The sequence below is a fragment of the Colletotrichum costaricense genome (genome assembly GCF_030867565.1).
Source record: "Colletotrichum costaricense strain IMI 309622 chromosome Unknown Scaffold_21.1, whole genome shotgun sequence".
Lineage (NCBI taxonomy): Eukaryota > Fungi > Ascomycota > Sordariomycetes > Glomerellales > Glomerellaceae > Colletotrichum > Colletotrichum costaricense.
In genome coordinates, this window is record NW_026848250.1 from 343967 (window position 1) to 355275 (window position 11309).

The 11309-nt window shown below is 54.2% G+C and overlaps 4 protein-coding genes across 4 annotated transcripts; 2 read left to right on the plus strand and 2 right to left on the minus strand.

Annotated features, from left to right (window-relative positions):
- Positions 1-749: 749 nt before the first annotated feature.
- CCOS01_14616 (minor allergen Alt a 7) lies at positions 750-2703 on the minus strand (the record flags this gene model as incomplete). The annotated part of the gene is made up of 6 exons (XM_060462759.1): positions 750-899; positions 969-1461; positions 1551-1636; positions 2065-2160; positions 2267-2455; positions 2596-2703. The coding sequence occupies 6 exons, from the start codon at positions 2701-2703 to the stop codon at positions 750-752; spliced, it is 1122 nt and encodes a 373-aa protein (XP_060306590.1).
- Positions 2704-5232: 2529 nt separating this feature from the next.
- On the plus strand, positions 5233-6054 carry CCOS01_14617 (uncharacterized protein; the record flags this gene model as incomplete). The annotated part of the gene is made up of 1 exon (XM_060462760.1): positions 5233-6054. One exon carries the CDS (start codon positions 5233-5235, stop codon positions 6052-6054), a length of 822 nt encoding a protein of 273 aa, XP_060306591.1.
- Positions 6055-6169: 115 nt separating this feature from the next.
- Positions 6170-7546, minus strand: CCOS01_14618 (major facilitator superfamily transporter; the record flags this gene model as incomplete). The annotated part of the gene is made up of 1 exon (XM_060462761.1): positions 6170-7546. The coding sequence occupies one exon, from the start codon at positions 7544-7546 to the stop codon at positions 6170-6172; it is 1377 nt and encodes a 458-aa protein (XP_060306592.1).
- A 2657-nt stretch (positions 7547-10203) lies between these two features.
- On the plus strand, positions 10204-11228 carry CCOS01_14619 (uncharacterized protein; the record flags this gene model as incomplete). Its single annotated transcript, XM_060462762.1, has 3 exons — positions 10204-10534; positions 10608-10978; positions 11064-11228. 3 exons carry the CDS (start codon positions 10204-10206, stop codon positions 11226-11228), a joined length of 867 nt encoding a protein of 288 aa, XP_060306593.1.
- Between the last annotated feature and the right edge of the window lie 81 nt (positions 11229-11309).

Here is an 11309-nt window from a genome sequence, read left to right on the forward strand (position 1 = left end):
CTATCAGTGAAATCGTACGATGCTCTACAATCGCTCTGCCAATCGTAGTAGAGCTAGATGGATTGAAGATTCGTGGTATCACAGCAGATCTGCGAGTGTCCCATAGTCAATCCTCTTCTGATAGGGATGCCAAGACGCGCTGGTTCGCCGAGATTGTGACCTCAATCCCTCGCCAGCTGGAGAGGTGGCTCGGTAAAATTCATATTGCAGATGTAGCCAACGAATCGCAGAGCAGTAAACATTGTGGAGGGGTTTTCAGGGGTCTGACCAAATCTTATCGCGAACGTCTGGTCTTCACGAGAGTGTACTGTTCCAGCTTGTCAATTGGGCATTTTCACACCCTCAAATTACCTGAGGGATTAAAAAGTGCAAGAATGGATGGGTGGTCTGCAAGATGGTTTGTCACTAATTCCCCTTGAGCCCAGACCTTTAAGTATTCTATCCTGTATCGCTCTACGGCGAACGACAGTAAGTTTAACCTGAACCAGAAGTCAGTTTTCTTAGTGCGGGGAGCTCCCCGGTTGTCCATCGAATCACTCCATTTGAGTAGGCATGGTTGGCAGGGTTCATCCGCTGCCGTCGCATACATACCAAGGGTTGGTCAGGATGTGTTCACTAGGGCTTAGCGAGGCAGTCATGTCACTCCATAGAATAACTTTGAAATATATCAATAGTAAGTGAGGTATCATTATTATCTTTCTTTTTCAGTAAATTTCCCACGGCATAATGGCAAAAACAACTCCGTCCTTTCATTGCACGACACATTTGCTGGGCAGACCGCACGGTCCGGCCTTGACATCCTTGTCGTCCAACTCCTGAGGGGCCTTTCGGGTCTCCGTCGCCGGGGCCGGCTCCTGTGCTGCCGGAACCGCGGGGTCCGCCTTCGCCGCCGCCGGGTTCTCGGATCCGTTCACCCCATTCGCAACGGCGGTAGCACCACCGCTCTCGCTGCCATGCAGTCAACCGACGTGCTTGGCAACAGTGTGGTAAAATGCCTCGCCCTGGATCGTAGCAATCTCCAGCTCCTTCGCCGAAGGCTGGCGCGATCCATCAGCGCCCGCGAAAGTACCCGCGCCCCAGGGGCCACCGCCGTGGACCTCGGACAAGTCCGCCATGAGCGGGAAGGCCTTGGCATACCCGAACGGAACGTAGATGATGCCGTGGTGGGCGAACGTCGACATGGCGGCGATGGCGGTGGACTCCTGACCTCCGCCGAGGGAGGCGGTGGAGATGAAGAGGCCGGCGAGCTTGCCCCAGTAGCCTCCCGTGGACCACTGCTTTCCGGACTTGTCCCAGAAGGCCTTCCACTGGGCGGGGAAGTTGCCGTAGCGGGTTGGGATGCCGAGGAGGAAGGCGTCGTAGGATTCGAGGGTGGCGGGGTCGTCTAGGACGGGGACGTCTGTTGCTTTTGGGGGGGCGCCCATTTTGGTGAGGACCTCTTCGGGGAGGGTCTCTGCGACTCTGTTGTGTGTTAGTCATGGCATGCTGGTGTTTATGTGTGTACGGGCAAGGTGTGCCGTGAGGGTGAGGTATGGGTGGGAGAGACGTACTGGAAGAGGTCGGCGGTGCCGCCGGCCTTCTCGATGCCCTTCTTCTCGGCCTCGGCCAATTGGCGGATGTGGCCGTACATGGAGTACTGGAAGATCGTGGTGTTAGCAGGACGGCCATAATGTCAAGGGGGACTATTCTTCGGGAGTTTGGGATAGGGACGCGATGGGTGTGAGGTGTGTAAGGTGGGGTTCAGGGCGCTCTCGTGCGGGCAAACAGGCCGTATCATGGTGTCATTAACGGCGTCGGCAGGGGAAGCCGCGCAACCGAGTGGAATGGGAATGTGTGTATGTATGTATGTGTGTGTGTGTGTGTGTGTGTGTGTGTGTTCATTTCATTGTGTCTCTGAGATGGTGATGGCAGATTTTCAGAGGCATTGGTGCACTCAATGGTTGAGACTGCGGTGTGTGTGGTGGGAGAGTGAGGTGAAGTAAGGTGATGTGGGGAAGGGGAGAAGTGACAAGAAATTGCCCGATTAGGAAAGAAGTGCTAGGTTGTAGTAAATAGTGGACTTACGTAGACGATGGCAATCTTGGGAGCCATTGTGACGGATTGATGTCTTGTATGGAGATAAGGGAAAGGAAGAGTGAATTGGTGCTCGATAAAGAGATGCTGGGTGTAGATATCGAGACAACAAGAGGGGGATGTCGTGGTCTTATATCAACATGAACAGGCGCGCGCAACCCCCGCCGAGCATACGAGACAGAGACAAGGTGACAAGCAAAGATGGGAAAGAGAGGGGAACGAGACGGGCGTCTTGCATCATCAATGGCACGCTAGGCTGGGCAAAGCCACTGGAAAGACTCGATGGGAGTCGGACGAGGGAAAAGAGAGAGAGGAATGCAGAATGGGGCTGGGCTGGGCCAGTCGGGTACCCTTGGGATGCGGTTTCATCAGGCTCATCGGCCTAGTGGGAATTAGCTACAGTAGAGCCATTGAGACTATCCGTACACGAGAGATATGCTGCCATGGCTGCTCATGTAAGGTGAAGTCAGCAAGACGACGGACGCAGTTGGAAGAGGTGGAGGAGATGTGGTGGTGAGGTACCTGGAGCTTTTGCAGGAGGTGGGAAGCTAAGGTAGAGTTGTACGTACCGCTGGTGTCTGCCCCTCTCTGCGGGTCTGTGCTCCACTGAGGGGCAGGGGAGGGGTTCATGTCCTTTCCGTTGCCCGTAGGTATCATTTGACAAGTACCTTGCTTCATTCATCTTCCAAGCTGCTTGCTAGTAGGTATCTTGAGATGAGTTCAGTTCGCGAGTTTGACGACGGCACCGTAGGTTCGGTCAACGGACGGAAGGACCGATTAAGCATCAAACGGGTGCGGGCAAGATGGAATGCGACGGGCTCTTCAAGATCATGGTTTGTTTTGGCGTTGGGGTGTGATGGTCCCGAAGAACACCCAAACGACCATCCGTAGACTGTAGTAAGGTAACCTAGGTACGTACGTTGCCCCATCCGAGCCCTGTCAAGCTACCTTACCACCATACCTTGCTTCATCTGCACAGCATCCAATACTACCTACGTAAGGTGGTGACAGCCGGGGAGACCACGGCCAGCAGTTCGCAAACGGTCAGGGCGGGCCGGAGAGAGAAAGTGACAAAAAGTGTTGGTGTGTGGGTGCTGAATAAGTGCTTAACAACCCCAGCTCAAGCTATCATAAGCCTTACCAAATACACGGGCAATCCCTTCCATGCCCATCGATAAGCTATGGATACCAAAAGTCGTTTCGCCATGACAGAACGGCACTTGTTTGCTAGCCTACGGAGTGAGCTGCTAGATCCTGGTCTTCGGGGAGAGCAACCTAGCTGCAAGGTAAGCTTGGTAAGGTAGAATACAGATGGAATTAGAGGTTTTCGGATCACGGATTAAGAGCGGAGGAGCCTCGGATCCAAGGCCTGCCGCCATCAGAAATGGTGTACCCCGTAAGGCTTTGGTGATGACCAACTCGCGCGCGCGCTGAAACCCTCGATCAAGTGGTAATCACTCGAGCGGCTCGCCAAGTTTGTAATCTCGTTGAATTGTTCTATCAAGCAACACGGGCGACAACAAGGTGCAATGTACATGTTCTGACCCAGTAGATAGAGAGACGGTGAAGGGAGACTAGGCTCATCTCAACCTCATCAGCCGATGCATAGTACTGAATTGTACGTACTGGCCTAGCCAAGGTACGGAAACCTCACTGGACGAGATTAGTAGTACCTGACAAATGAGCCACCGCCGTCCCCCCACGAAGCTGACAGGTACGGCCACGGCAACGGCCACGGGTGACGGAGCCGACAGATTGAGGATCGATGATCGGAGCTGCAGAAAGCACGGGCCAAAAGTACAACAATACCTGTACATTCCAACTTTAGTCACGGCCAACAGCTGGCAGCTGTCACTATTCACACTGCGAATCTTTTGGCGCGCGGGAATAAGAAGCCACAGAACGCCAAAGTAAGCGTTGCTAAGCTGCCGCCCAAGCCATCATCCAAGGCTGAATCAGCACCACACATCAATATACGGGGCAACAGGACCGTCTCCGCTGAATTGATAGGGCGGAGCTCTCCCCTGATTGCATACAACTCGCTGGCAGCTGCATCTTCCCAACGCCCTACCGCGGTTCTTCGTCCCCGCTGGCAAAGGGGCTCCATCCTCTTGCAGAACGAACTTCCGACGCTGGAGCTCTATCATGAATCATTTTCTTCAAAGGAGAGCAAGGTGACACCGTTTGAATATCGATTGGAAGTTTGGACTTGGCGTTGAGCAGCTTGTCATCCGCGTGTCTTGGTGACAGTACCAGGCAATCGGGATCTGCTTGTCGTTCTCGGTCTCGGAACATGACTTGAGGATGGAGCATCAGCCCCAGCGGTGCGAGAACGAGGTTTATTCATGACGTTACGGGGGATAAAATATTCTCCATTGTTGCTGGACTTTCCTACTCTCCATCTTTACTTGCTTATCTCGCAACAAGGGTTCACTCTACCTTACATTTCCATGCCTCATCCTCGGCTGAGAAAGACCCCTATGAAGAACAGCAACGTTCAAAATCATTTATCTCATCGCAAGACTAGCTGTCATTGAAGCAGCCATTGGAGCGATGTGATATATTCGTTGAAGACGGAGGATAACTGAAGGAGAGATATCGGACAGCGTTTTCTCCCGATACAGTACCGCGTCTTAATGTCTCTCTCATCTCTCTTCCCTCGACACCCACAAAGAAAGTCAACTTTATCTTCTGACAATTGCAGATTCCTCGGGCATCCTAAGCATGGATAGCAATGGCCAACATGATAAGATGAGTCAACCAGCAGACCTGCAGGCCTCTTAAATCCTCAACAGCCTGCCCACAGCTCTTTGGCTCGCACCAAGTCGTCTACCAAGAAACGCCATCAATTGCTTTCTGCACCAAACTAGTGTTTGGCGATGGGCTGCCAACGGAGCTGACGACTAGGTCGATACTTGATATTTCCTCTTTAGGCAACCAGCTAGTCAACGACAGGTCTGACATCAGCACAGAAATCTGCATGTAGTCAGTCCAGCTGATTATTCCCCCCTCACATAATGCGTTGAAGGGAATCTGATGACTTTCCTTCTCATGTTTCTCCTTTTCACTTTTTGATCACGAAGTGAGTAGCCTACTACCAGGAGACTACACCAACACCACATCTCCAGAAACATCAGGTGAATCACCAGACCTCCAACCATGGGCCAGGAAGCCTCCAAACCAAAACCCGGCACCCGCCTCCAAGTCATCGGCGCGGGCCTTCCCCGCACCGGAACCGCCTCCCTTGCCAAAGCCCTCGAAATCCTCCTCTCCGAAGACGACGGGGCCGGTGCCCCCGTCCACCACGGCGGCACCCAACTCACCCACGGCCCGGAATCCGAGATCCGCTCCTGGATAACCTGCCTATCCCACACGCCCATCCGTACCGCCGCCGACGAGAAGGTCGTCCTCGACACCCTGACCACACACTTCCACGACGGCTACGCGGCAGTCGTCGACGTCCCCGGAATGCTCTTCACCGAGGAACTCGCCGCGCTGCACCCCGACGCCCTGGTCATCTGCACCGTTCGCGATCCGGAGGCGTGGGTGCGAAGTATTCGACAGACGGGAGAGCGGAGCCTGCAGGCTTTTCTGTCGTTTGCGCTGTTTTGGCTGCCTACGATGAGGTGGTTTCCGCAGTATATTGATGCTATTCCCAACGGTCGGTGGGGGGAGTTATTTCCCCCGGAACAAGAAGCGGATGGGGTGCTGCCTACGCGACGGGTGTGGGATTTGCATCAGGCTTGGGTCAGGAGGGTTGTGGACGAGGAGAGGTTGGTGTTTTATGATGTTAAGGACGGGTGGGGGCCGTTGTGTGAGGCTTTGGGGAGGCCGGTGCCTGGTGTGCCGTTTCCTAGGGTGAATGATGGAGATGCGATTGACAAGTTTGCGAAGGAGCAGATTATCAAAGGGTTGGTGAGATGGGTTGTGGTGTTAGGGAGCGTTGCGGCTGTAGGTTGTGGGTGGTGGTGCACAAGGTGAGTATCAAGAAGTTAACGACCAGAATTAAACAAATCTCATCTATTCGCAAAGGGGTATATAGTCCAACTACAAGAAATCTATCCATCTGTACCTCGTCAACCATCATCAACGACTCTCAAGCCTTCAGATCCCTCCTCTCCCCCTTCAACTGAAAGATCTTTGCCGCGGTAAGCACCATCGACCCAACCGTCAACGCCGCCGCTCCATACCCGATCATGGACTGCCACGCAACACCGCTATAGTCACCCAAGATGGCACCGGCAATCGGTGTACCGATCAAGATGGCGATACCCGCCACAAAGTTAATCATGCCCATGCGCGTGCCGACGCGCCCGAGGTCAGGCGACAAGCTCACAATCACCGTCGGCGAAATGCTCACCATGCCTCCGGAGAACAACCCATACAGGATCGCAAACACGACGAGACCCGCCATGTTGCGGATGCCGAGCCACGCAAACATGAGCACGGCTGAGCCCGCGGCGACGGAGATTTGCATGTACAACGCGCCGACCTTGTCCGCGAGGTAATTCGGGATCACGCGGCCCGGGATGCTCCCCGCGCTCAGCAGCGTGACAAAGTATGACGAAAAGTTCGCGGGACCAATATCGTGGCTGACGGCGAAGAGCTGGATGTAGAAGTACGGCACGTACATGGCCAGGAACCCGACAAACGAACCCGCCATGACGAGCATGAAGGCCGGGTCACGGAGCGCGGTGCGGTCGACGAGGGAGCGCTTGTGGCCCGATGGCGGGAGGCGCGTGTGCATGCTCACGGCGGGGACGACGGACAATCCCAGGAGGATAAAGGCCATGATGCGTGTGGCCCAGCCGAAGCCGATGCGGGGCTCGAGGTGGCCGAAGAGGATGGGGAAGCACATTCCCGCGATCGGGGAGCCCGTCGCCGCGAGGCCGATGACGAGGGCGCGGCGGCGGTGGAAGTATTGACTCAGAATCGCGGTGGAGGGGAGGAAGACGAGTCCGCAGCCTAGACCTACGCAGACGCCCTGTGCGAGGAGGACCTGCCAGTAGGTTGTGCAGAGGGAGGTCATGAACATGCCGAGGATGATGAGGGTGATGCCCGCCCAGAGGAGCTCGCGGAAGTAGCCTGCGTCGTACAAGGGACCCGAGATGGGGCCGACCATCATTAGCAAGGCGCCCTGGAGGGACCCGATCCAGGAGATGGCGGAGGGGGTGACGCCGGGGAGGGTGCGTTCGTAGTAGGTCTGGTAGACGCCGAACGTGTTGACGAGGCCCCAGGTGTCGGCGAGGATGACCCAGGAGCCGAGGACTTGGATCCAGGCTTCGAGGCCGCCGTCTGGGACAGGGCCCGGGGTGGATGTTGTTAGGGGTTCGGCGCCGGCTGCGAGGGTTGCTTGGGGTTCCGGGTCGGCGGGGTCTGCGGGTGTGAGGGTTGTTTCGGAGGGGGTTGTTGAGCGAAGGTCCGGGCCGGAGCCGGACTTTTCGGTTGTGGTGTTTGTGTCTCGGACGGTCATTGTGGGCGTTATCTGTATGGTGTCTGTTTTGTTTGTTGCCGTTCAGACGAGTAGGTGTATCTTGCTTGATATCCTTGGTTTGATGAGAGAGGTTGCTCAAGTACTTCTTGGCGGGCCGACTTGTTGTTGCAACGTTGGGTGGCGATCTTTGGTCTACAAGTTGCGGCGCGCTATTACGACACGAGTGTGAAGGAGAGCGTCTTTCAGGATAGATTAGACATTAAGTATGAGTGTAAGCCCTTGCATCAAGCGATCATGGATGGTGGGAAATCGCCGAAGATGGCCTTATGGTCGTTCCAAGCCGAGAAACTCAAATATAGAATAAGCAGTACCAAGAAGAAGGAAGAAACCATGCGGTATGGATTAAGAATCCCATCGGGTAGCAGTGACGGCAAAAGGAGTAAAAGAGTGAATGCGAGAGAGCTGTGTGGCGGACAGTCACAAGTGGACTAGACCATAGTCAGACCAGACAAGACCCCTTGACCGGATATAAACTTGGCTCGAAAGAGGCTGAAAATGGAGACCGCTCATTGCACCACCGAGGTCCACTCTTTCGTACACCATCCTTGGTGTTGGGTCCAGAGTGGAAGGGTGCCGACAGGAAAAAAGGAGAAGACTTCCATGCAGAGAAAAAAGGATTATCAAAGGGCTCCGCCGCCACTGGGGTCCCGATAGGGCGGCAGGCAGGCGGGAAGTGGTGGTAGGTGGAATCGGCGCGTGGTGCCGAACGGATGAGCCCGGCCAACACTAGACTGCTAGTTGGCGGCAGGGCGCTTGTGATGGGACAGCTCATCAAGCGTTGCTTTGCTGTTCATGTTGACGCCGGTAAGGTCATTGGAGTCCAAGGATGCGGTAGTTGTGCATGGTGTTGATGTTCTGAGATGGTATAGACTCGTCACTGGACGGGTGTATTTGGTGAATGATGCTGTTGTCACCGATATGAGAAGCAACATGTTCGTCCAGACCTGCTGAACATGAACTCAGATAGACTATTGGAAAGAGAAGAAAAGCATCAACAGATGCAAATCACAACAACACAGAAAGACTGAGATTGCCGACATCAACTCCCGCTCTGGAGCCGTCTCCGCTGTTCTGAATCCCACCGGGGGGCTCTGTGCTCCACGAGTCCACGATACGTCGATACCAAGAGGAAAGTGGAATGATTTTGGTCGACGACGATAGCGGCCCGATTCCTGTCAGATTCGAGAGTCAGGGTTCAGACTTTTTTTCTTTCCCTTGATCCATCTCGGCGCTTGCGCGATCGCCGAGGCCGGTGATCCACTCCGATATCTTCAATCCAGGATCGAATTTATATCCGAGATAAGGGCGTTCAGCATCAGATGTTGGGATTGGTGAGGAAAGGTTTACATATTCAGATACTCAATGAAGGTCGCTTCTTGTGATGGGATGATGATGTGAATAACGTCGGGAATAGTATTGATGGGACGAGAGTTTGTCGATCCCGAAAGTCAAACAAGAGCTTATTTCTGCGAGCGGCTTATCAGCGGCTTAGGTTTTGCGCCACACATAGAAAGCACGGGCAGCCTCAGTCACACTGCTAGCTCCTTATCCAACATTTTGGTCGGCAGAATCATCAACAGGTAACTTGGCCGAGCGGTCTAAGGCGCCAGACTCAAGCTTCAAAAGCTTCATCCGTCCAACGGATGAGCATTCTGGTCTCGCAAGAGGCGTGAGTTCGAATCTCACAGTTATCATTTTGCCGTTTTTACTCGATGTAATGATGCGTCTTTTGCCCGTCTTTCGTTTTGTTACCTTGCCCTCCCCCTTTTTGAATAGTGTCGATGAACTTTGCCAATTGCCGCCAGTTCGAGAGAAACCTCCATGGATGGGTCTCTGAATGCATTCTGAAAGTCCATTGCACGTGTAATTTAGCCACCAAAACTTCAAGGTCCCTTCAAATTCTGCTGTGCGTGTTCTTTCAGCAACCAGTACTCTAGATATCTGCCCCCAGGCATGGTGGAAATAATTAGTCGTGCGATGTAAGCCTGACTTTGGCTGATTGAAATGTTTGCTGGTGTTGACAGAAACTCTCACCAAAAGGGGTCAAGAGTGGTCAATTCGTCAAAACCTTGACGACATCCCACTTGCACACCGAAACCTCGCTTTCAATACGGCTTCAAGTTTTCGAAGTGACAAAACAATCAAAGATGACGAATGCGCCATACAAACAACCACCAATAAACAATCCCCCGACCCCGAACCTGACCACCCCGACTGATGATTGACGCAGCCTGCAGCCCTGCACGGTCCCAAACATCCTCCCGCGCTCCGCTCACCTCATACACAAAGTGTCGGAGCTCCTTTCAAATCATCCAACGCGCCGCGCAATCACTCAATGAGGCATGCGCCGGCGCCCTCCTCGACATCAACCCAGGGCTCCCAGATGTGTGTGGTGTTTCAAAACACAGAATGCAAGGGCGGCGGGTGAGGTCGCACAGTCGCCCCCTTCCCATAGTTAGCAACGTAGGCTGAGGCACTCGGAGACGTGACATTCTGCTGGTCAGATTCTGTACATAGTCCTTGACATTGCAAACCCCGAGTAATCGGGAATATCATATCTACCTGCCATCTGCTCGTTTGAATATCGTACAATTCCCTTTCTTGTCACCAATCCCCCGAGAACCAGAGCTGGCGCTATGAAACCCAGCAATACACCCTACTCCGACGCCCGCCGAGAGGCAGACATCACCGACGATGCCATGACCGACGTCAGCGTGTCGCTCCTCAGCGACGAGGGCAAGCCATGGAAGCGGGCAGACATTGAAGACGGCAGATGCTCACCATCATCACGAGCGAGTCGATGCGCGAAGGCCCGGAACCTCTTCCGACGATGGCGCTGGCTGCTCGATACCTTTCTTCTGGTCGTCATCGTCGGCCTGCTCCTTGAGAGAAGGGGCATTTCAACAATCAGCACACCAGACAAGCGTCTCGAGCCAGTCGGCGACCTCACAGGATTCGCACCTAAATGTACGCCAATACATCTTCCATCACTTACTCAATGCTACCCACAAAATAGACCAAAACTAACAATGTGCAACAGTCTCCCAACAAATAACAACCTTCCACCCAACAACAGATTTCGTCCCCGACGACCCAAAAGCCCTCTTCACAAACGCAACTCTCCAGGAGCAGTGGCTCTCCATCGTGCCCAAGGGCCTGGGCTACCTCGAAGTCAAGGACCCGAAGACCCACGACAACCTCCCCGTCCCGTTACCCGAGTTCGCTCCGCGCACCGTCTTCACGACCTCGATGACGCACCAGCTCCACTGCCTGTACGCCATTCTCGAGAGCTACGCGGGCATGGCCGTCAACGGGAGCGCCAACGTCGATATGCACTCGCATATCCCCGAGGGTACCGAGGGCGCGGAGGGGCCGTGGCATTTGCAGCATTGCTTTGAGTATCTGCGGCAGGTGGGTAGTCATGTTCTGTTGTTTTGTGTTTCTCTCCGGAGATGTGTCTGGTAGATGGGGAACTAACTAATCTTGGTTGAAATAGGCCATCATGTGCGCTGGCGATGTCGCGCTGGAGGGCACGCAGACGACGTTCCCGCCTGGGTTCACCGGTAGCGATGGATGGGATGCGAAGCACGTCTGTAAGGACTACAGGCAGGTGTACGACTACCTCGACAAGAACCGAGCTTTGGATGACCACTGGATTTGAGGCTTGTGTGTAACTCAAGGGAGTTTGGTTGGATAGAGGGATGGGCAATTCGGGAAAGGTATTGGCGTTTTTGCAAAAGAT